The sequence below is a fragment of the Scardinius erythrophthalmus genome (assembly GCF_964197995.2).
Source record: "Scardinius erythrophthalmus genome assembly, chromosome: 5".
Taxonomy (NCBI): Eukaryota; Metazoa; Chordata; class Actinopteri; order Cypriniformes; family Leuciscidae; genus Scardinius; species Scardinius erythrophthalmus.
Window position 1 is genome coordinate 8636610 of NC_138225.1, and position 22836 is coordinate 8659445.

Consider the following 22836-nt stretch of genomic DNA (forward strand, 5'->3'; position numbering starts at 1 on the left):
GAAAAGCTATAGGAGGTCAGAGCTACAAGAAAAGCATTCGTTATTATTGCGCACAATCTAAAAATACAATCAACAATCAATCAGTCTGTCATCAATAAATCATTTTACGATTAGTCAAAAAATACAGGCCTCGACTTTTATAATACGAGCATTTCTATAGATAAAGTTATAGATTTAAATATTTGTCGTTTTGTGCAATTAACTACCAGGGCAACCACGGTTCCCATGAGCAAGAGGTATATTGTCATCGTTAAAGGTCAGCGAGTGTTTCAGGCCAGTCCTGCTGCACGCGCTCATGCTTCAGTCAGAACATTCAGAATGACTGCATCGCTTTATTTCCATGGACATTCCACAAGACATTTGAACTTGAAATGCTTCATGGCTGGGAGCATTGAATAAAAGATAGATGAAGTCTGTCAATAACATGTCCAGGTCATAGTTCATCGCTAAATCATGTTATATTTTGAAATGTGTAAAGAAAATGACATTGAAAATCTATGTTATAATAGTAATAAATTAAAATTTCAGTAATGATAATGTGGGGGGAAGTGTGCTGAATTCTCATGAAAAATAAATAAATATACATATATATATATATTTATATATCCCTCTAAATTCTCATTACTGAAATAATTAAAAATACTGAAACGTGTAAAACAGTATGTTTTATTTATTAATTATATAATATATATTTTTTAATGACATTGTGAAAATGTCACAATGCAATATATATATATATAAAGGTCTTAAAAATAGACTTCCTTTTCTTTTAAGCTTTTTATATTTTTTGATTATGGTTTCGTGATATTCTCCCAATTACCATGTAAATTGTGATATATGGTATATGCTATCATATATTTGATTTATATTCATAGACATTGACATATGGACCTTGTTACCTTCCCTGAATAATAATCCCACGTTAAAATCCTTTGGGAAATTCTTAATGAAAACGAATGCCCTATGCATATGAATTATCATGCATCTGCTCTCTCTACATCTACAAACTGCCGCGAGCGAAGCTGCATGGGGCTGCATATTTCGATGAGAGCCAAACATCCCGTAGCCAGGCTAATCAGTAGCAGAGGTTCGGTAGAAAAAGTGCAGTCTTATTTTTTTTTTTTTTTACGTTTCTTCTGGTAACAGCTATATACAAAGTCGCATGTACAAAATAAAATATGATAATTCCCCTTAACGGCTCTCCTGTGAACACTGTTTACAGGCAGATGCTTCATGCAAAAGCAGAGAGGCCCGAGTCGACCAATCCGCGAAAGAGAGAGAGAGAGAGAGAGAGAGAGAGAGAGCTGTCCTGTCTAGTACAGAGGGTAAAAACCAGGTATGGCTCATTTGTTAGCGCTGTGAATGAATCCAGGCCTGGAGAGGTTCCACCTCACAGGGACGACGTCCTCGGCACGGCCCAGGTGCTCGCTTTAGGACAGCGCACGTCTCCCATGTAGTGTCCCACTTAACCAACTGCAGCTGCAGCACTAAGACTACATCTGGTACAGGAGATCGTCCGAGTTTGGCAAGGAAAACACACAATGTGCACGTTCTCACTGTGAGCCTTTGTCTATCAGCCATGACATGTCTCCTGTCCTGCAGAGAAAATAATACAAAGCAGATTTTTAAATACTGTCTTTTCTAGCTAAGAATGATACAATGAGAGAGTTTCTATCAGGGTTATCATAACCTAAACTTAAAACTACTCAAAAAACATTTTTGGTAAATTAGATAAATGTAAAATAAGAATAGAGGAAAACCTTTAACTTGGTGCAAAAGTGCCAGATTTCATGTCTATATGTTGCTATGAAATGTTTAAACCTTAGTACATCTATAGTCAGTGTTTTCTGTCAAACTAGAAAATGTACTTACTCCACGTCACGTTTCCTAATCGTCTTTCCAGAGCGAAAGACTTCGGCAACCCGTGACACAATGGGGTCGTAGTTCATACTGGCCACGGCTACCACCTCCTCACTCCTGTAATCACGGTGGATTAAACACAGAACACTGAGCTTCAGCAGCTGAACACTCAATATAACAACAACAATATCGTTTCATAGAAATGAAGACCGCACCGGTCAAAAGTTTGAAAACATGTAAAAAAAAAAGTGCATGTTTTGGAAAGGAGTATCTTATGCTCACCAAGGCTGAATTTATTTAATCATAAATACAGTAAAAACAGTAATATTGCAAAATATATTATTACAAATTAAAATAACTGTTTTCTATTTGAATGTCTTAAAATGTAATTTAGTCCCGTTTTGCAAAGCTGAATTTTCAGCGTCATTACTCCAGTCTTCAGTGTCACATGATCCTTCAGAAATCATTCTAACATGATGATTTGCTGCTCAAGAGACATTTTTTTATGATTATCATTATTATCAATGTTGAACACAGTTGTTCTGCTTAGTATTTTTATTAGAAAAAACACACAAGTATAATCGTGCTATTTTCCTGATCTGTTTCTTTCATCTGTGATATACATATATATGAATCGATTTTAGAAAATAAGAATGCAGTTTATGCAGATTATGTCTAGCAAAATCATAAACTCATAATCTTTGTGCTGATTATCATAGTGAGCAATATCCAAAGCTAATAACAGAAATTACAAATTATTTAGTCCCTGCCACTCATTTTTAGAAGTTTAGTGCGACTTGAAATTCAAGATAAATAGAGTATAACGAATCAATAATGCTTTCTGTGCAAAACTAATGTGTAAGATATTAATGTCATGTTTTCTGATCAGTTGCATCAATGAATATCAGAATGACTGTCTAACAGCTGTCATTAATAATGATAAATGCCTTGATCAAATACACTTACTTTGTATAGAATGCCACAAATTGTTATTATTATAAATAATAATAATTTATAAAAATATACAAATATAAAACTTTAGTGAACCATAATTTAATCAAATAAAATAATAATAATAATTTTATTAAATTATAAACTTTAACAAACCAATAAATTAATTAATTATTAATACAATAATAGTATTGTACTATGAAATAAAAAAATCGAGTACATAAAGACACGCAGTGAGGAATTAGCGCTGAGAAGCCGTGGACAGGGTTCATTTTGCGGCTGACCGCATTGCAAATGCATTTGTAGGAGTTTCCCTTTCAGACGCAAAATGTATGGGAGGAAAGTATTTAAAGGGTTAGTTCACCCAAAAATGAAAATGATGTCATTAATGACTCACCCTCATGTCGTTCCAAGCCCGTAAGACCTCCGTTCATCTTCGGAACACAGTTTAAGATATTTTAGATTTAGTCCAAGAGCTTTCTGTTCCTCCATTGAAAGTCAATGGACGGCATACTGTCCATGTCCAGAAAGGCAATACAGACATCATCAAAGTAGTCCATGTGACTCCAGTGGCTCAATCTTAAGTTTATCAAGCGACGAGAATACTTTTTGTGCGCAAAAAGTAAACAAAAATAACCACTTTATTCCACTATTCATTTCCTTCTCTCTGGGCCTCGAGTCTTTTCACGTAGTGTAACTGCGTAGCGCGTCTGTGTTGTACGTCACACGCATCACACATGACCAGCGTCGGCCAATAGTGAGCCTACGTGTGACGTACAACACAGACGCGCTACGCAGTTACACTACGTGAAATAGCTCGAGACCAGAGAGAAGGAAATGAATAGTGGAATAAAGTCGTTATTTTTGTTTACTTTTTGCGCACAAAAAGTATTCTCGTCGCTTTATAAACTTAAGATTGAGCCACTGGAGTCACATGGACTACTTTGATGATGTCTGTATTGCCTTTCTGGACGTGAACAGTATGCCGTCCATTGACTTTCAATGGAGGAACAGAAAGCTCTCGGACTAAATATACTACAATATCTTAAACTGTGTTCCGAAGATGAACGGAGGTCTTACGGGCTTGGAACGACATGAGGGTGAGTCATTAATGACAGAATTTTCATTTTTGGGTGAATTAACCCTTTAAATGAATCACGCAAGGTGATTTACTAAGGTCTGCGGTTGTCAATTTACTGGTATTTGCGGCATTATTTACCACCCCAAAAAAGCATGTCTGAAACCACTCTAATTTGCGCTGCCCTTGGTAGATTGTCATTATGGAAATGATCCGGCTGCGTCTGCGTTCTTTATTTTGCACGTCGTCAGTGGATCACGCTCAGAGCTTTCCACTCCCATCGGCGCTTTTGTGGAATTGCGCTCATGATAATTCGCACTGTTCAGTAAATCTTGCCCTTAATGATTTAATAAAGATCAAATAAACTCACTTTGTGTAGAATGCCACAAATTTCAGCTCATCCAAATCTCCCTGGATGACGACATCATCAAAGCCTTCTCCATAACCTTGACAACAAGATTTAAAGCACTTCAGCTGACGCTGAAACTACGTCAAACGTTCACTGAGTCTAGAGTGTTCTTCATGAAGTGTATTTTCAGTGCTAGAAGTTTGTCCTTACCTGCATATCGTATGCTTTTCCCAAACATGGCTGTCCAGAAATAAGGCACCGTTTTAATATCTGAGGCCTTTCCCATCATGCTAAGGGCAGCCACTCGACCTGCAGTGGAAGATGGAAAAATGTCACAATCTAGTTATCATTATGGTTGAATGAATGAAACATTATTTGGCATAAGCACATGGAAACATCCCAATGGGCTACAGGTCGTACCGTGTACATGAGCCATCTGCCAGTGGGGAATGTTCACCTTCTTATTGCTGCGTAGAGCTAGAGGAAAGGTTACCACGTCCCCCCCAGCGAAGACCCCATCGATGTTTGTCTGCATGGTCTGAAAGGGTTAAAGGTGTAAGTTTACACACTATTATGACATTGTCCTTTGACTCATTATCATGTAATCCTCAAGGTCATCGCACTAAAACAACTATTTATCACTGATACAGTAGAAATAAATATGGGCAGATTAGCACAGCTTGGAGAAACAGACAGTTTGGTAACAGATGATAGTGTGTTATAACGCAGTAAGAGATGTACAGTATATACAGTAACATGCAGTATTGCAGAATGACTGAACCTTATTGACTGGGATGAATCCTTTGGAGTCCATGTGCACTCCGCTCTGCTTCAGGAATGCTGTGGCTGGACCCGAGCCTAAACACACACACACTTATAATCAGGACCCTGACTTTTTTTTTTAAAGTATTTCATAATTGTTTCTAGTTTTTATTGTGACAATTTACTGTAACCCACATAGTTTGACAACATGCCCCACTATAATGTGTTATGTATTTGTTTTCCTGGGTGGGCAATAATTGTGTTAAAAAAAATATTCATGATATATATTCAAAATTTATAATAATACGAAATGTTTATGCATTAAATCAGCATATTAGAATAATTTCTGAAGGATCATGTGACACTGAAGAAGTAATGATGCTGAAAATTCAGCTTTGATCACAGGAATAAATTACATTTTAATATATATTCAAATAGAAAAGAGCTATTTTAAATTGTAATAATAGTTTTACTGCAGTTTTATCAAATAAATGAAGCCTTAGTGAGCATGAGAGACTTCTTTTGAAAAATGTAAACATTTTTATTATTTATTTAATGATATATAGTCAAGACTACAATGGGACTTGCAACAGGAAATGAAGGGAGAGGAAAAAATGGAAAGCCGGATTTCTGTAATTTCATTGACTCACCTATGCCAATAACACAGACGTCAGCTCTTAAGACTTTGCCACTTTTTAGAACCACTTCTTTTAACTATTGAAACAAAAGAAACAAAAAAAGATTTCAATTTCACATTTGTGTTCTTATAGCTGGCACTTTCTGACCACTGTGACTTCAAATACAGCATACAAATCTCATTATGTTATTTCTTTGGAAAGACAATATTTATCAAAAGTGTAATTTCATAACAGATCACAATTCAGCTCAATCTCAATTATACATTTACTTCACTGGCTGTGTGCGTTCTCATGTTATAAGTTCTTATATTTTAGCCCAGGGCCACTCCATTAATGCAGTAGCTGCGTTAGAAAATATTCAAAGCTAAGCAGAGCCACTGTGAGAGCTAGTGTAATAAATCAATCTACAGGAACGAGAGAGAGAGAGAGAGGCAGAGAGACAGAGAGAGACCTACACTTCACTGAACTCCTGTTTCTCTCACTTTCATGATACCTGTCCATTATGCCCTCGCATCTCCCACACCTCGTTCAACATGTAGAACTTCACCCTGTTCAACTCGAACAGCTGAGTAGAGAAACAAAAAGAAAAGAATAATGCAATGAGGGAAATACTCCTTGAATATCATGTGGTTACAGCAAGGGATAAAATACAGTCAGTGAGTCATTTCAGCCTGTCAGAGTTTATTATGACAACGTAAAAATCATATATTTGATATGAGATGCATGAAACAGCAATGTAAGAGATTGATGGTGTGGGACAACAATCAGTTTTATAAAAGTTGAAAGTTATTATACACTCAAAACACTGGCAAAAGTAAAATGTATTAATTTAAACACGCTTAACTTTGCTATTATAAAATTAGTATTATAAAATGAATGCCTAAGCAAAAACAATTGCTTTTCTATTTACTAAACTGTATTGTTTAAAACTTTTTTTAAACAATAATTTACCTTCTCACACTTTACCTTTTTTTTTTAAAAGCATATCTTCATATTTATCTGTTTGTTTAGTTCATTTTTGCTTTAAAATATACAGAATATAAGTGAATTAGATATTTTTTTAAATGTTATAATATAGTGTTGCATTGTATAATGGGTATAATGAAACATTTACTTTCGACCCAAGGCCCTCAATCAAGTTTGATTTTTGGCTCTTCTCTGATGTACACCGTTTAAAGATTACTATAAATGCTTATATATGTATACAAAGATTACTTAAGATGCTTAAATCTTAATACTGTTATATGTTTAAATATTTAAATTTAATACTGTATATACTGTATGCTTAAATCTTGATATTCTTCATATATATTTTATATATATACTGTATATTCAGTCTCTGTGGATGTCTGGATGGATGGATGGATGGATGGATGGATGGATGGATGGATGGATGGATGGATGGATGGATGGATGGATGGATGGATGGATGGATGGATGGATGGATGGATGGATGGATGGATGGATGGATGGATGGATGGATGGATGGATGGATGGATGGATGGATGGATGGATGGATGGATGGATAGATAGATAGATAGATAGATAGATAGATAGATAGATAGATAGATAGATAGATAGATAGATAGATAGATAGATAGATAGATATTCTCTCACCTTCATCAAAGCTTTCCCCACTTTCTCTCCGAGAGCTTTCCGGAATGGCACAGCCTCTATGCCGATCACAGACACTGAGTGAGCCTTATCTGTGAGAGCTGCAGCCACCTCCATACCTGAACACCGCACATCACATACTTTATTCTTCATAAAGTAGACCAAAAAAGTATGTAGACACTTAAACCAGTTAAAATGTTTGAATCTTGTTGAAACAACTGACATCGGCAAACAAATGCTGTTTTTTTTGCAATGATTTTTAACCTCAACTGACGTCAAGGTGATTTTAGTGGATGAATGAAGTCAGTTTTCCTCACAGGAGGTATCCATTCATTCATCTTAAAGTGTGGCTTTAAAGGGGTAGTTCACCCAAAATGAAAATTCTGTCATCATTGACTCACCCTCATGTTATTCCAAACCTGTAAGACTTTCGTTCATCCATATGAATTGATCAGATTAATGCAAATTTTCGCTTTATATGATGAACAGATTGAATTTAGGCTTTTACTCACATATAAACATTGATAAATGCACATCAGATATGGGAAACAGAAGCTCAAGCAAGCTTGCTTGATGAGGTTCATTCTCATGTTACGCAGCACGTTTGAGCTTCCTCAAGAACCAATGAGGTTTGTTCTCGCACATCAAGCATGTTCGGTTGAGCTTCTGTTTATCGCTGATCAATGTTTATAAGTGAATAAAAGTTCAATCTGTTCATCATATAAAGCAATCCAGTCTCTTTAGAAAATCTGGACTAAACCGCTTAATTCATGTGGATTAGTTTTACAATCTCTTTATGAAGCTGTCAATAGAGGCACAGAAACCTTTTGGATTACATTATCTTCATTTGTGTTTGACAAAAGTCTTACGGGTTTGGAACGACATGAAGGATGAGTAAATGATTACAGAATTTTCATTTTCGGGTGAACTAACACTAAGTGTCTACATGCTTTCTGGAGCCACTGTATAGCTAAACACAAGAAATGTGGCAAGTGCAAATGACTAGTGACATGTAACTGAACGTATTCAACTAAACAGAGACTAAAAAACTATGTAAATTTTCCATAAGCTCTCACCAATAAACGAGGTTCCCACAATGACGGCATTCTTACTGCTGGCGAGTGTAGCGATGCCGTTTGCATCCTCTGGTGTTCTGAGGTGAAACACATTTCCCACATCTTTGCCTTTATAGCTCAGAGGTTTGGGTCTATAAAGATGAAGGATGAAACTTATTAATTCAACACATTTAGTTTAATACTCATAGGATCAACAGGTAGTCATGTGTGGCCTTTACCTGCTCCCTGTGGCAATGAAGAGTTTTCGATACTCCATTTTAAAACCATCCCGAAATATCACAGTCCGTGTCTTTACATCCACAGAAACAACCTATGAAGAAACAAATGGCAGTTTATGTAATTCTGTAAAAAATTACACACATTTAGACTCAATTATTGAGATGCTGGGTCATATCACTAATAAAACGGTACCAAAAAGTATCATGGTATTCTTGGAGGTACACTCTTAGAAATAAAGATACCATGAGAGGGTTTTCTCAGCAATGCCATTGAAAAACCATTTTGGGTTCTCCAAAGAACCTTTCAGTAAACAGTTCTTAAAAGAACCATGTTTGAAGAAAATGTTCAAAATCTAAAGAACTTTGCTCCACTATAAAGAAGCTTTTGTGCAATGGAAAGGTTCTATGGATGTTCAAGGTTCCTCATGGACCCATAAATGCCAATAAAGAACCTTTACTTTTAAGAGTGTACCATGAAGTATTTCAAAATACCACAGTATTAGCATCTGATACCATCACTGTACCATTGTACCACCACAGTACTTTTTTGTAATGGGCTGAAAGAGATTAGAATAATAATAATCTTTTTCCCCCACCATATGCTCAACAAAAAAACGTGCCACAAAACTCGACAAATATGATTCTAATTCTAGAATCTGATTCTAAATCTAATTCACCAGTAAAAACAGTAAACAGTCAGTAAAACAAATTATGAAAGGGGCAGATTATCGATAACAACAGGCTTATTTTCGTGTAGTTCCTTGTACAATACTATGTTCTGACCTCAAAACACTTTTACATGATTGTAGAAGCAAGTTGAAATCGCATGGTTATCTCACGTTTGCTTTTGTTAACACTTTTAGCGCCACTCACCAGACATTTCATTTCCGAACCACCACGATACGTACAACAACCAATGTAATAAAACGTTGCCAGATTCACGTTCATGTGTTTCAGCTTTCAGCAACACTTACTGGACCGAAATTGCAGAAATGTCGCCACAGGTACGTTTTTCCAATGAGCCTATTTTTCCTCATTAAATGAAGTAAACCTTAGTAAATTTCAGGCAAAAGGATCTCACCTCTTTCTCTAAAAGGATCTCTATGTCGTGCACTTGAAAGAAGTCTGAGGATCGCAACTGCAGATGCTCAGCTGTGCTCTCTAAAGACTGAAGAGAAAAGCATCAAATCAATATTATTATACCAGCTGCATTTTAGCATATTTGAGGTCAAGAGAAACATTTATATTGGAAAAACAGTTTTATGTTAATTTTATATTGTAAACCTTAAATCTCACACTGTTCTATGTAACTGTTCTGTGTACAAACCTTACTCAGTTTAGGCCTGTCGTAAGGCAGATGTTTGTCCATGGTGCACATCACTATACGGTCTGTGAAGCCCTCCTGCCTCAGAGTCTCAGCGCACACCAGAGCAGCAGGACCTGAGTGAGAACATCAACAGAGGTCAGAGCAGGTGCTGACACAACCTTTTGAAGACCATTTGCTTTACTAATATCAGTTTTGACAGTAATTTCAATATCAAAAACTGACATTGTTAACGTGCCACATGTTGCGATGGAAGTGTATGTGTAGTTTATTGAGCTGACTGAGATGTCAAGTTTTTTTGTGTGTGTGTGTGTGTGTGTGTGTGTGTGTGTGTGTGTGTGTGTGTGAAAGACTAGTGGCTGTCTTTATCTTGAACTCTAATCTGAATATAAATGCGTGATTTTAGCCGATGCTTTGGATGTTTTCTCTTACATTTTCTCTTTATTTTAACTTAGCAATCAGTAATTTCATTGTATTATGTTTAAAGAATGCAAACTTTGGACTTGTCTAGTCTGTAACAAATGTAGAAATTCAGCTCCTTATCTGCCATAAAACATGTATAAGAAATAAAAATAAAATCAGTTTGGGACATGAAATTATATGTAAAGGAATGGCTCAGTGTGAGTCTTTTCTTTTGTCATGGCATGTTAAAGTACATTTCATGGTACATCATTAAGGTACGTCACCCACATGTAAATAGATGAAACAATATGAGCAGGAAGCAATTAATGTTTTAATGTGAATACTGTATATAACCCAGTTGACAAGGTTAGTGGACTATGAAGCAACAGCAGTAAGCTACACATAGGGCCCTATCTTGCACCCAGCGCAATTGACTTTGTACACCGATGCATGTATCATTCCTATTTTGCATCCGCGCACAGCGGACTTTTCCCTCCACAGACGCACGTACGTCGGTAAATTAGGGAATGAACTTGCGCTCCCGGGGGCTGTTCAGCAAAAAGAGGAGGCGTGTTCCAGCGCAAACGTTCCCTGGTGCTGTTTTGCAGTTCCAGAAAACAATTCCGCCACAGACCAGGAAAAACCTCATCTAAAGTCAGTGGCGTGTTCAGATATTTTAAGGGCGCATGCTTAGCCATAATGTAGCATGTGCACAACGCGCATACACTTTGCTTCTCTCATCTACACACAGACGCAGCACTTGCCATTTTTGCAAACCATACATAATTACAAGGAAAAATATTCCACATGAGAGAAATCGTTGTGGTGTCCATGAAGATGTGAAAAAATAGGCATAAATCTAGCTTACACATTTACCAAAATTATTATATGCCTGTTTAACCGAAGCTAATTTGGGTGGGTTTCTCCATCCCCATACAATGTCACTTCTCTGTCTTTTACGGCCCTGACGAGAACGTTGCTCTCCTCGGCTGTGAACCGCTCCTTGCGTGCGCCTGGCAAATCCGCCGTTATAATAGCAATCCGCCATGGAACAAGCGCGCCTGCTCTTAAAGGGAATGTGAGATGACGCTCTGATTGGTTTATTTCACGTTACGCCCAAACCACACCTATGAGTAATGTAGCTACTTCAGACCAACCCATTTTAGATTTGCGTCGGGCGCAAGAGTCATTTAGATCCGCCCACAAAGTTACTTGCATTTTGCGTTTGATACTTGCGTTTCAGATCGTTAAAATAGGGCCCATAAAGGTTTACTACTCCAAACATCATAGGGTGAATCCAGTAAAGAGTGCACACTGTATTTCAATGCAAAAAATAGCGTCAATATTCCCTGAAATCCAGTTTAATTAGACACAAGAGCTTTTCACACTTGAAATAGTTAACCCTGGGTCATTAACCACAGGAATCCTGGGTTATCTTGCTTCACGTTTCACACTGCTCATAATTAAATTTTTCTCATGAAACGCTGAAGCGACTATTTATACAACACGCAGTGTTTCTGTGACTGTCTAAGCATGTGAACATGAGGCACGCAGTTGGTTGTAGGTTTCTAAGCATCTAGCATCAACATTCTAACACTGTATCGTTTCAAACTGAACAGGTTTGTTACAGCAAAAGTGATGCTAAGGGTTTCATAACCCCGGGTAATAAGTGGTGCTGAACCCACTTCTAAATTACAAGTGTTAAATATTCCTTTACCCGTGTTTAAAAGCAGGGTTTAGAACAATGATAGCCCAGGGTTACGTCCAGTTTTAAAAGCCCTACTGTATATGAGCGCTATAATAGCACTGTGTCTGGAATACTTTAAGTAATTAATTATGGCAAACATGCATCTTTTTAATGAATATGCACTGAGATTGATTCCTCTCTAGAACAACACTATCTAGTGAATTTGCCCCCATGTTAGTGCATTTTATAACATTATGGCTGCAACCTGATCCAATAATGAGAACATGGCTGAATCCAGTGCTGGAATTGATGACAGCTGAACATTTTGACATGGCCTTTGATCGTCGCTGAGTCTGAAGGGCCTGTCAGGAAACAGATGATTTCCCACACATTACCATTTACAACTGTTGTTAAATTTAACTCTCTTTACACACATACTCCAGACACAGAGAGACTCTTTACCTGCTTGTTTGCTCTTATTATCACCTTCTCCTTTTCGACTCTGACCTGAAATAATGAGGAAAGAAAATTGACATGGCAGATAATTACATAACACTGGGATTATGAAAACACCCCCACTGTTTAGTGATGACACATACTGAGGTTCATTTTCTCTCTTCTGATGAGCAATATGTACCACGTACGTACTATGTCTTTTTGGGAATATGCTTCTTTTATTTATCAGTAGATTTCGTTCACTATTTGTGCATCAACCTGTTTAACTTTCACACAAAAGTCATGATTCTTATATTATCTTATAGCTGTATATTACTTCCATATGGAAATCACTTTGACTCACTCATCTCTGACTGAAAACAGAATACTCCTTGCTTCCTGAAGAACTAAACATATAAACTTGAATTGAATTGAATTAAACGATTCATCAATACGTTCATACTTATATTGGTTTCTAAATATAGGATAAAAATTCCAAACTGCAAATACACTACAAATTAAAGTATATATTCTTGTTACCTGGAAGATAGGCAAACTGTCTAGTCCAGGAAAATCCTCAATATCACCCGTAGCGATGTTAAAACATGCCCCATGCCATGGACATCGCACATGTCCTTTTGATAGCACGCCTAATAGAGAAGAATTGTTTTTTAATACACAGTAATACTGAAAGAACAATCTGTTTTGCTATTTGATAAGGCACAGGGTTCCTACACATTTTCCATTTCAAAATTCCATACTTTTCCAGACTCAAATTAGTAAAAAAGTGGTTTTCATTTGGGCAGTACATTATATTTCAAGGCTTTAGGTCTGCTTTAACACACTCTTATGGCGGCCAAGAAACCACACCGTGAAATGGGATGATGTTGCAATAGGTGGCTCAGTGTGCATTGTCTATGCTAAGTTTAATGGTTTCTCATGCGCACATGAAAGTCTGCATATTTTTTATTTTTGCAAACATCCTTTTAGTGGCTCTGTAATACGGTGCTAAGAATATCATGAGAAGAAACCCAAAAGACTTATAACCTGCATTTTTGCATAATGAAAAAGTGCACCTTGAATTCAGTCGTGTTTGACAATCACTAAACAGCTGCCGTGAAAACACACTTCTATGATAAATTTTTGTTCATTAAATTCTTAATTTTCTATTATAGAAAACTAAGCAGTGGCAATAGTCTGGAAAAGCAAATATTTTTCCATACTCAAATTACTCAAAATTACTCAAATCAAATTCCATACTTCATTATACTTTTCCAAACTGCGTAGGAACCCTGAAGTCATGTTTAATAGCAGCATGTTATAAAATACAGCTAAATATTTAAGTATATAGGCAACATTCAGTTCAAATAGTTGATCTCTGAGAGCCATTAGTATCCTTAGCTATGGAATGTAGAGGACCAGGAGAGCTCCACAGGACGCCCCTCACCTTTGACCAGTGGAGCCCCATAATGTGGGCACTTGTGTCCCATTGCAAAGAATTCTCCATGTTCCTTAATGAGCAGAGCACGACCTGCCCCCAAATCCACCTCACGCATTCTGCCAAACACAACAGAACACATATGATCAGCACAGCTCTAACGTCCAAAACACAACCCAATACTGATGCATTCAAAGGTTACAACTGAAGTATGTAATTTATGAAAAAAAACTGACAACCTTAAATCCGTAATACCTCTATCTCTAAGCTTTAATGACATCTATATGTTAGCGTACTCCTGGTATACAGATATACGCATTTAAAATGTACAATCTTTCTCTTCCTGGACCAAAAATACTGATGACATCACTTACGCTCATTAGTATTTGCAAAGTTTTGTCCAATAAAATGCGATTAAGAAGTTTGGTTTAGTTTTGCTGAGTTATGATGTAAACTTAATAGCTGATTCATGGCTCAACGACTTATTTTAATAGGGAATACATTAAAATAGCAAAGAAAATTGTTCATCAAATTATTTAATTGGGTGTTAAGAGATCTGAAAAAAAAAAATCTGAATTCTTAGTTGTGATGTACTAAAGGCATCTACTATACTCTCTTAAAGGTTGTTTTTTTGGCATTCTATAAAGAACCTTCAACATCCATAGAACTCACAAGTTATGCGAACAAAATGCTGAGTTTTGCCGTTCATTTAATTGTACACCACCTTAAAATAACGTTAAAACTGATTATTAGTAAAAGTGGGGTTTTAGCGCTTACTAGCATGAAGAACAAATTTAGACAGCTGTGCATAGAGATAGATTTAAGACTCAAATTCTCTTCGATACAAAATGTGCCCTGTACGAGTTCTTATTTTTAATGTTATAATAGCTAAATTATATGAGCAAGAATGCAATTTTCCGGAATATATACACATGATTGCAAATGTGACACTGATTTTATACAACAGTTAAACTAACAAAAAAGGTAATATTAAGTGACAAATTTTAAACACAGTATTGACAATATTGTTTGCTCTATTTTGCAACAAAATAATAGTTTTCCGAAAGCCACAGCAGAACTGTTGGGCGTCTCCCGGTAACACACAGCGGTGTTTCGTTAGTGAACGAATCGCGGCTTTGAACGGATCGGGAGAGTCAATAATTCAATGACCCATTCATAAATGCAGCCACTTGCTTCGTTACTGAATGAATAAATGAATTAATGACTCACTCATAAGACAGGCTTGCCGCCACTATACTGGCAGTTTTAATTTAATATTTAAAAGCATCACTCCATCACTTACCATCATTTCATATTTCTCTATTGAAAAAAAAGTTTTATGTAAAACATTATCTCATAATATTATTCATGCCATTGTAATTGCATACTTGCCATCTCTAAGCAGCATTAATAAACAGTGTGTGGAATAAATACATCTAGATGCAGCTTGTGCCACTGAAGTGCAAAGATGGTTTTTGATGATACTGACTTAATTTGATTGAAATTATTGATTTAGTTTAATTTATTGCTTTATTTATTATATTAATAAATAAATTAATAGAATTTTAAGAATTTGACATAAAACATGACACATACATTTAAAAGGGTTAGAAAAACACCTTTATAAAGGTAATAAATGCACCTGAAAATCCATTTAAGGGAGGAAATATTGTCCCTTAATGGAAAAGGTGTGACTGCAGTCCTAGTGGAAGAAATTGGGCACGCAGAAGGATGCCCCAGGGGGTACGACATTCTAAAACGTTTGGGAACCACTGTTTTATGGCATCACTGAGAAAAAAACCCTTTTGTCAGCCTTTTGTAAACATTGTTTTTAATGAGTGAACAGCAAAATAATCAATCTTTCTTCATTATCTCTGATAGTGACACTCAAGGATATGCAAATTCGGTATTGAGTGAAACAGCCAGGTCCCGAAAGTAAAAACGGCATTCATTTTCTCCATAAGTAAACTTATGGAACCTTATAAACCTTTAAAGACAGTCCTACTGTTAGTTACGAGGATGTTAATCCATGGTATTTGCTTCTGTTGAAGACATCAGCCCACATAATTTCAACGTATTCTTAAAATAATGTTTAACAGTGGATTTTGTGGTGAAAACTACATTACCAATGACGCTGTACAGAAAATTCCACGAAATCAGAGAGTCATAACAATCAAAACGACCCAAATTAACTCCTTAGCTCCGCCCACTCCCATGAAGCACTGTGTAATCACGATCTCCCTGCGCTCTCAAAATACTTAAATATTTGTATATATGTGCAGATTTTATTGCAAAAGTTGTTTTTATATATAATCAGCTGTTCAAAATGTTGTTCATTTCCTCACTAAAGCCATTAAGTACACAGTCTTGTAGCTGTGTCTTTTTGTCCGATTTTCAAATACTTTGTTGCTTAAAATCAAATTTAATAATGTTATGATTCACCTCGTAGCTGATTGGCTTGGTTCATGGCTTATACATTTTTAACAAAGACTTTTTAAAAATCCCTACAGGAGCAATAAATGAAAACTTACTGTCCATTCTCAAGGTCTTTTACGTGGCAGACAGACGCCTCTATGAAATCTCTGTGTTTACGCTGCGGCCGCAGCGTCATGCTGTCCTCGTCGGAACAGTGTCCCAGAGATCCGTTGGGTCTGCATTCTGAAAATGGACTGGCCTTTCCATTAGGAGACATCAGGTCCACCTCCTTCTCTTTGTCCAAAAGATTGAGCTCAACTTTGACCTCTACTGCAAAAAAATTGCATGATATAAGTACAAAAGAGAATAAGACAAGATTCTATTCTTTAGATAACAGATCGATTTGTTTGTTAAATTCAAATATAATCCCCTGTCATCTTTAATTGAAGCAATTAATATCAATTAATTAGGATTTATATGTTGCCATATCAAACTCCCAAGGCAAATTACGTGCAATGACAAAATAGATAGCATGTAGGTATCTCATTAAGAAACTAGATTCAGACAGACATGTCATGTTTGATGTTGTAGCATCTGGACCAATCAGACACACACAAATTATTCATTATATTTAATGAATAATCCAGCAAACTCACTCTCCCAACAAATATCTATGAAACTCTCCCCAAAACTAACATCCCAAAAGAAGCTAACACACTGGCAGAACCCGGTGTCCTGTTACAGGACACATTAAGACTGATAAGACTTTTTACGACCCCAAAAGGAATTTGCAGAGAGTTGTGACTCTCACTTAATTCTTGCTGAGAAGGAGAAATAAACCCTTTTAATCATATATATTCTATATATAACCACTTGAGAAACATAGATTTTCCTTTTGTGTGGTTTGGCCTATGTATTCATTCAACTCTTTTGGATTAATGTTTCAGACTTGCATACTCTGGTTAACCAAAATCATGTGTAGCATGTTTAGTCTATAAACTCCAATCTTCATCCCCCATTTGTTAAAGGTGCTCTAAGCAATGTTGGGTGACGTCACTTCTTGTTGACATTCGAAGTATTGTCAAACAAAACGGAGGCTAGCTCGACCCTCATTCCTCCTCATCCCGTCCCCTCCCCCTCCCTTCCGTCCCTTCTTTCTAACAATATACTTCTTTGCTATTTGTTCATCGGAACGTCGTCTCTTTGGTCGTGTGTCGGCCATATCAAAATGAAAGAGAATATAATTCTAACGTTAGTCTGTTGTTGTCTAGGACATCTCTCCTCTAGCTAACTTCTCTCCTCTACTCCACACACCCCCCTTCATGTGCACGCGCACTAACACCCCCAAATCATTCTTGTCGGTTATTGGCTGGAACACGGTTTGTTATGTTTCATGGTCCAGGTTGGGCCAGTTTGATTTTGTTGCCGTTTGTGGAGCCTGGGCTATCTACGGAGACCACATTTTTTTACAGTGTGTTCAGGGGACAAGCAGCTAGCAGATAGTGAGGAGATGTTTGCTGTGTGTGACAAAAAATGTTTCGGCCTAAAACATCGCTTAGAGCACCTTTAATTTACATTACATTTTGCTAACTTTGTGACGCATTAGTATTATAAGAATCTTGAAGATTCTTTTGTTAAACACCCAAATTACAAGTTCAAAGGCCTGCTTGAACAAAAGGTCGTAAAGAAATTCCCTTCAAAGGGAACAACTTCTTATTGGCTCACAACCCACCAGAGGGTGTGACATCTTCACGCTTTAAAAATCACTGATCACAAGATCACGTTTTTACTCTCTTAGTCTCTTAGTCCCTTTCTGAAATCCTGATGTGAAGATGATGCTGAACTAGAAGTCTTCTAAGGACCCCCAAGTTTGTGCCAGGCTGCGGCCTTGTCTTTCCATTCACCAAAGATCCTCTGACTCACACTGGTTCTCTCTCATCAAGACCACATCAGCAAAGATCAACTGGAGCCTCAACAAATTGCATCAGGACAGTTTAGTTCAAATGAGCGAGACATGCAAGTATCAAACTTAGTCTCATTATTTGATCCATTAAGTATCCTTACCCTTTTTAAAGAAGGGCGTGTTAGAACTAAACTGATGGTTTGCTCAAGGCTGTTGATCTGCTGAATTTCAAACAATGCTATAACTTATTGCTTTCCTGTATTCTGCTTCAGCTCTCTTTCCCTTGGTAAACTGTATGCATGTATGTATGAGCATGTTAGAGTAGTTTAAGTGTTTAGTCTAGTTAATAAAATCTTGTTCATGTCACACGTAAAGTTGTCTGTGTTTCAAGCTCATTATATACTGGAGTCCCTAATCATGCAGATTTTGTCTACTTGCTCTTAGTAGTACTGTAATGTAAGAAAGACATTTCCAATGCCCCAGAAATGTAAATTTCTTAGAATAAATAAAAAAATCAACACTGAGCGTTCACGGGACATACAGGTTAATTGATTGTAATATTAATTTACAACATTAAGTTAATTTTATTAACTGATCCAAATAGTTAGTTATTATTATTGATTATTAATATTTCTTTAGAGCTAATTTGCTACAATGTTTCAGAGCAAATTCAAGTGAAATTTAACCAAATATACACTTACACAGCAATGTCATTAAAGAATTATTTCCGGTTCCCAAAGAACCTTTTTAGTGTCTTAGTGTGAAGAACATTTTAATAATCTAAAACACCTTTGGAAAGGTTCCATTGTTGTTAAAGGTTCTTCAATAAATGCCATAAATGCCAATACAGAACCTTTTTTTTTTAAGAGTGTATAAGCACAGTGCTTATTTCTGTAGAAATATCATAATAAGCTGGAGAAGAACACTGGAAAGTGAAGGACTATTTAATGTATACAGTCTTTATCGAAGGCGATTGTGCAATGTGCTTCCATTACAGTCCGATCTTGCTGGCTTTCTCTCTGGCCGGAAAAATGTGCTGAGGACCTGCTTCTTATGCCTTAATCACACAGGAATTCACACCTGCTGAGTGAAGCTTAATTAAAATCAATGGAAAATCATGCAAGATGACTGAGCCGGCAGAGGAAAGGAAAGAAAACTCGCCATCACAGAGCTGGCTCCAGACGCTTTGTTTTCAGTGTCAGAACAGAGAAAATAACATCTGACAGACCATTTAGAGAACATACTCCCCTAAGGGCTCGTTTAATGGAAGAAACCACACTCAAAATCTCATTCCCTTATTTAGCCTACAAGAAAAAAATCATCTATGGGCATAAACGACAATCATGAAATATGTGTAAGGTGTGTACATTTTAGTCGTTTCAGCAGTGGGCTTCAATTGAGCAATAGGTCCAGTGCTCTAATATCAACATCATGTTCCCATTCCCAGTCTACCTTTGATCATTTTAATTTCAGTGACAGCTCAACAAAACGGGTTGAAAGGTTTTCATTAATTTGGATTTGGAGTCAACATCAGTAGCAGTTTGAAATACTGATTACATACAAATAATTCTTAAAACACGGTACCATTTATGACCCTATGACTTATCACTGATAAAATGTAACAGGATACAGAAACATAGTCATGTTATTTGGTGGATTCTATTTTGTGATTAATACAGGAAAAATGCATTCAATAAAATACATTCAAAAATAAATTGCATTTCAGATTGCATTTCCTCATTTATTTACATTTTAATTTTCTTAATAATTATTATTCTTATTAATCTCGATTAAAGTATTTTGTTCAGTGACGTTTTCCTCAAAAAAATCCAGAATTTCTCTCACCTTCTTTTCAACTGCATTTGACATTTGACAATTTAAAAAAAGTCTTAGTATGTAGTGCATACATACACTTTAAGGGTGTGTTCACATACACTTTAAGGGTGTGTTCACACTCCTGGCATTTTAACACAGAACCTAAAGGCACAGGGATATATTAACAACCTGACTGGCCGGCTTTTATTACGTATAACTAATGATGGAACTTTCAGAACATCCTAAACAATGCTGTGTGCAGGGATAAATGTGCTCGTTGAATGTGCGTAGCTATATATGATGATATTTTGACCAAACTCGTGAAGAGCTTAAAAAAATGTGTAAAAGGAGTCAAAACAGCGTCAGAAATCCCTCCGTTACACATACAAACAAAGATCTGCTGCGAGGAGATGCGGATCTGATGCCTGTCCCGAACTGTGATGGGCATTTTGTCCTCTTTAGGGTCTTGTAACATCATGTCCTGTTTTTGGTTCGTTTACATTTATTTGGTCCGTGTTGAACCGCACCAGAGTTCGTTTGAAAGTGGACCTAGACCCATCTTTTCAGCGCTCTCGGTCCGCTTGTTTAGTGCGCACTTATTCACACTTATTCAAATTAACCGCACTAACAGAGCAATCGAACCAGAGTTCATTTTAATTTAACCAAATATTGAACCATATGTATACAGTATACTACTCTTATGCTGAACAAGGCTGCATTTATTTGATATGCTGATTTGGTGCTCAAGAAGCATTTCTTTTTATTATCTTTGTTGAAACAGTTGTGCTGCTTGTTTTTTTTTTTCAGGATTCTTTAATGAATAGAAAGAACAGCATTAATTTGAAATAAACTCTTCTGTAAAATTATAAATGTCTTAACTGTCACTTTTGATCAATTTAATGCATCTTTGCTGAATAAAATCCTGAACTTTTGCGGCCCAAATGGCACCATTTCTTAAGAATGACCCACATTCACTGTATTTGAGATGAAAGGAACCTTAATAGATTAACATGCAAGAGCAGTTTGTGATAAAATCATTGAGTGAATCAACTTCCTAGTATAGAATAGAAAGTCATATTCTTTTCCAAGCACAGTGACTGACTGGCTTGGACCGTTCGTCCTCTCTCTGCGCCCTCTGAAATCCAACACCCACAATCACACTTTTCACAACTGAGTCTTTGGACAGATGAAAGTCGTTTCGGTGCCCCCTGCCCTCGAGTAGTACCCCCTCCCCCAGTCGCCATACAAGAGAAACAGCGATACATTGTGAAACATTCAAAACACAACTCATATTCCACTGTCTAATCCTCTTGAACACAGCAATTAAGAGCATTAAAATTCCTCCTGCACTAAAGGAAAGCCACATCACAGCAGCAGTCAGGGGTCACGTTAACTGACCTATATATGGGTGGAGACACAAGTCTCAATTATTACAGGATTTAATCAATGGGAAACACTACACAGACTGAGGGTTTTCTATATGCTCATCACCTGGTTTGGGTTTGGAAAGGCATCCTCCCATGATGGGCCCGGAGTGAAGCCCAGGATGGGTGTTAGCGGGGCTGGGCGGATCAGATGCACAGGGTGGGCCGCTGGCCCTGGAGGAGGTGGTGGCAGCGCTGCAGGGGGGAAATTCTGGCCCGTCTGGCCCACTCGGCCATCTCAGAGTTCAGCGACTGTACATGATACACAGCCTGGGAATAGACAAAATGTAACAGTTTGGTTGTGTGCATCTAATTTACAGTTTCCTCTTATACACCATTGCTTTGTTATTGAACCAGCCCGACCAGTACTTATTGTGTTTTGGAGGCTGATATGCTGGTGTCCCCACCAGGCTTATAACAAGTTTAACCAGCAAGATGTTCTCGGCCAAACAGCTTCATCAGGTTAGTTTTGTTGGTGAACAGCAAACCCACCCTACCAGAGCAACATTAACCTGCCTCCAGCATGGATCAACATTCAAACTGAACATTTTCCACCCCAGCAGGGACAATATTAATGAATACAGCTGACAAACACATATAGAGGTCCATTGCACTAAGCATCACTCTATTCAGACATCAGAACAATGATTTTAGAGTTTCATAAGTTTGGGTACATTTAACTTTTTTCTGGCCTGGACCTTGGTTATTTTTGTGCAGCATGGACAGGCTATAAACTATATAGATCTGGCTATGTGAGACTATAGTTTGAATTAAACCCTTTTCTTTGCAGGACACATTGACATTACAGTACAGACTAGCTCTTTCGCCATTATCGTGAACATTGTATAAGCATTCATTTCATGTGTCATAGAACGGAAGAGAGGCTCTCGGGAGCGCACGTAAAGGTCATATATTATAAATTTTCCCGGGAAAAATGTCCTGAATTCTTCACATAAAAATCTATCAGCAGGTTTTCTAGGAAGTAGGGGATGGTCTTCGTTAAAAGCTGTTGGATATTGGCAATAAAAAAGCGATTAATAATAAAAAAAAGTTGGTGGTTTGTGCAGTGGGAGTTTGACGTCTGGCTAGGGTAATAAAAAAAACAAAGCAAATATTTTTTTTGAAAAAAAATTATTAACACAATAAAAAATTAAGAAAGATTTATTTTAAATGGTGACCACCTCTTTCTGACTGTTGGTGTCTTCTAAAAATTTAACACAAGGATATAAACAGAAAACATTCCCACTGAGTCAGTCCATAACTGATACACTTGCCTCTCTTTGAACCTGCATCGTTAAGGCTGACCTTAAAAATGAAGGTCAGACGGTTCATATCACCTTACTATCATTTTATTGCAAATAGCCCTCGTGTTCAGTACCCATTGCTGCTTCAATATGAACTAATATGAATCAAGAAAACTGCATGTTTGACGTGGATGTATGATCTT

At 36.9% G+C, this 22836-nt stretch overlaps 1 protein-coding gene across 1 annotated transcript; it reads right to left on the bottom strand.

The window, feature by feature from the left end:
- Window positions 1-1553: 1553 nt before the first annotated feature.
- On the bottom strand, window positions 1554-21487 carry aifm3 (AIF family member 3; the record flags this gene model as incomplete). Its single annotated transcript, XM_081365747.1, has 19 exons — window positions 1554-1596; window positions 1873-1977; window positions 4260-4335; window positions 4449-4547; window positions 4659-4776; window positions 5020-5096; window positions 5651-5714; window positions 6132-6203; window positions 7256-7371; window positions 8329-8459; window positions 8547-8638; window positions 9628-9714; window positions 9874-9986; window positions 12225-12321; window positions 12422-12466; window positions 12935-13044; window positions 13842-13951; window positions 16364-16577; window positions 21457-21487. 19 exons carry the CDS (start codon window positions 21485-21487, stop codon window positions 1554-1556), a joined length of 1800 nt encoding a protein of 599 aa, XP_081221873.1.
- Window positions 21488-22836: the final 1349 nt, after the last annotated feature.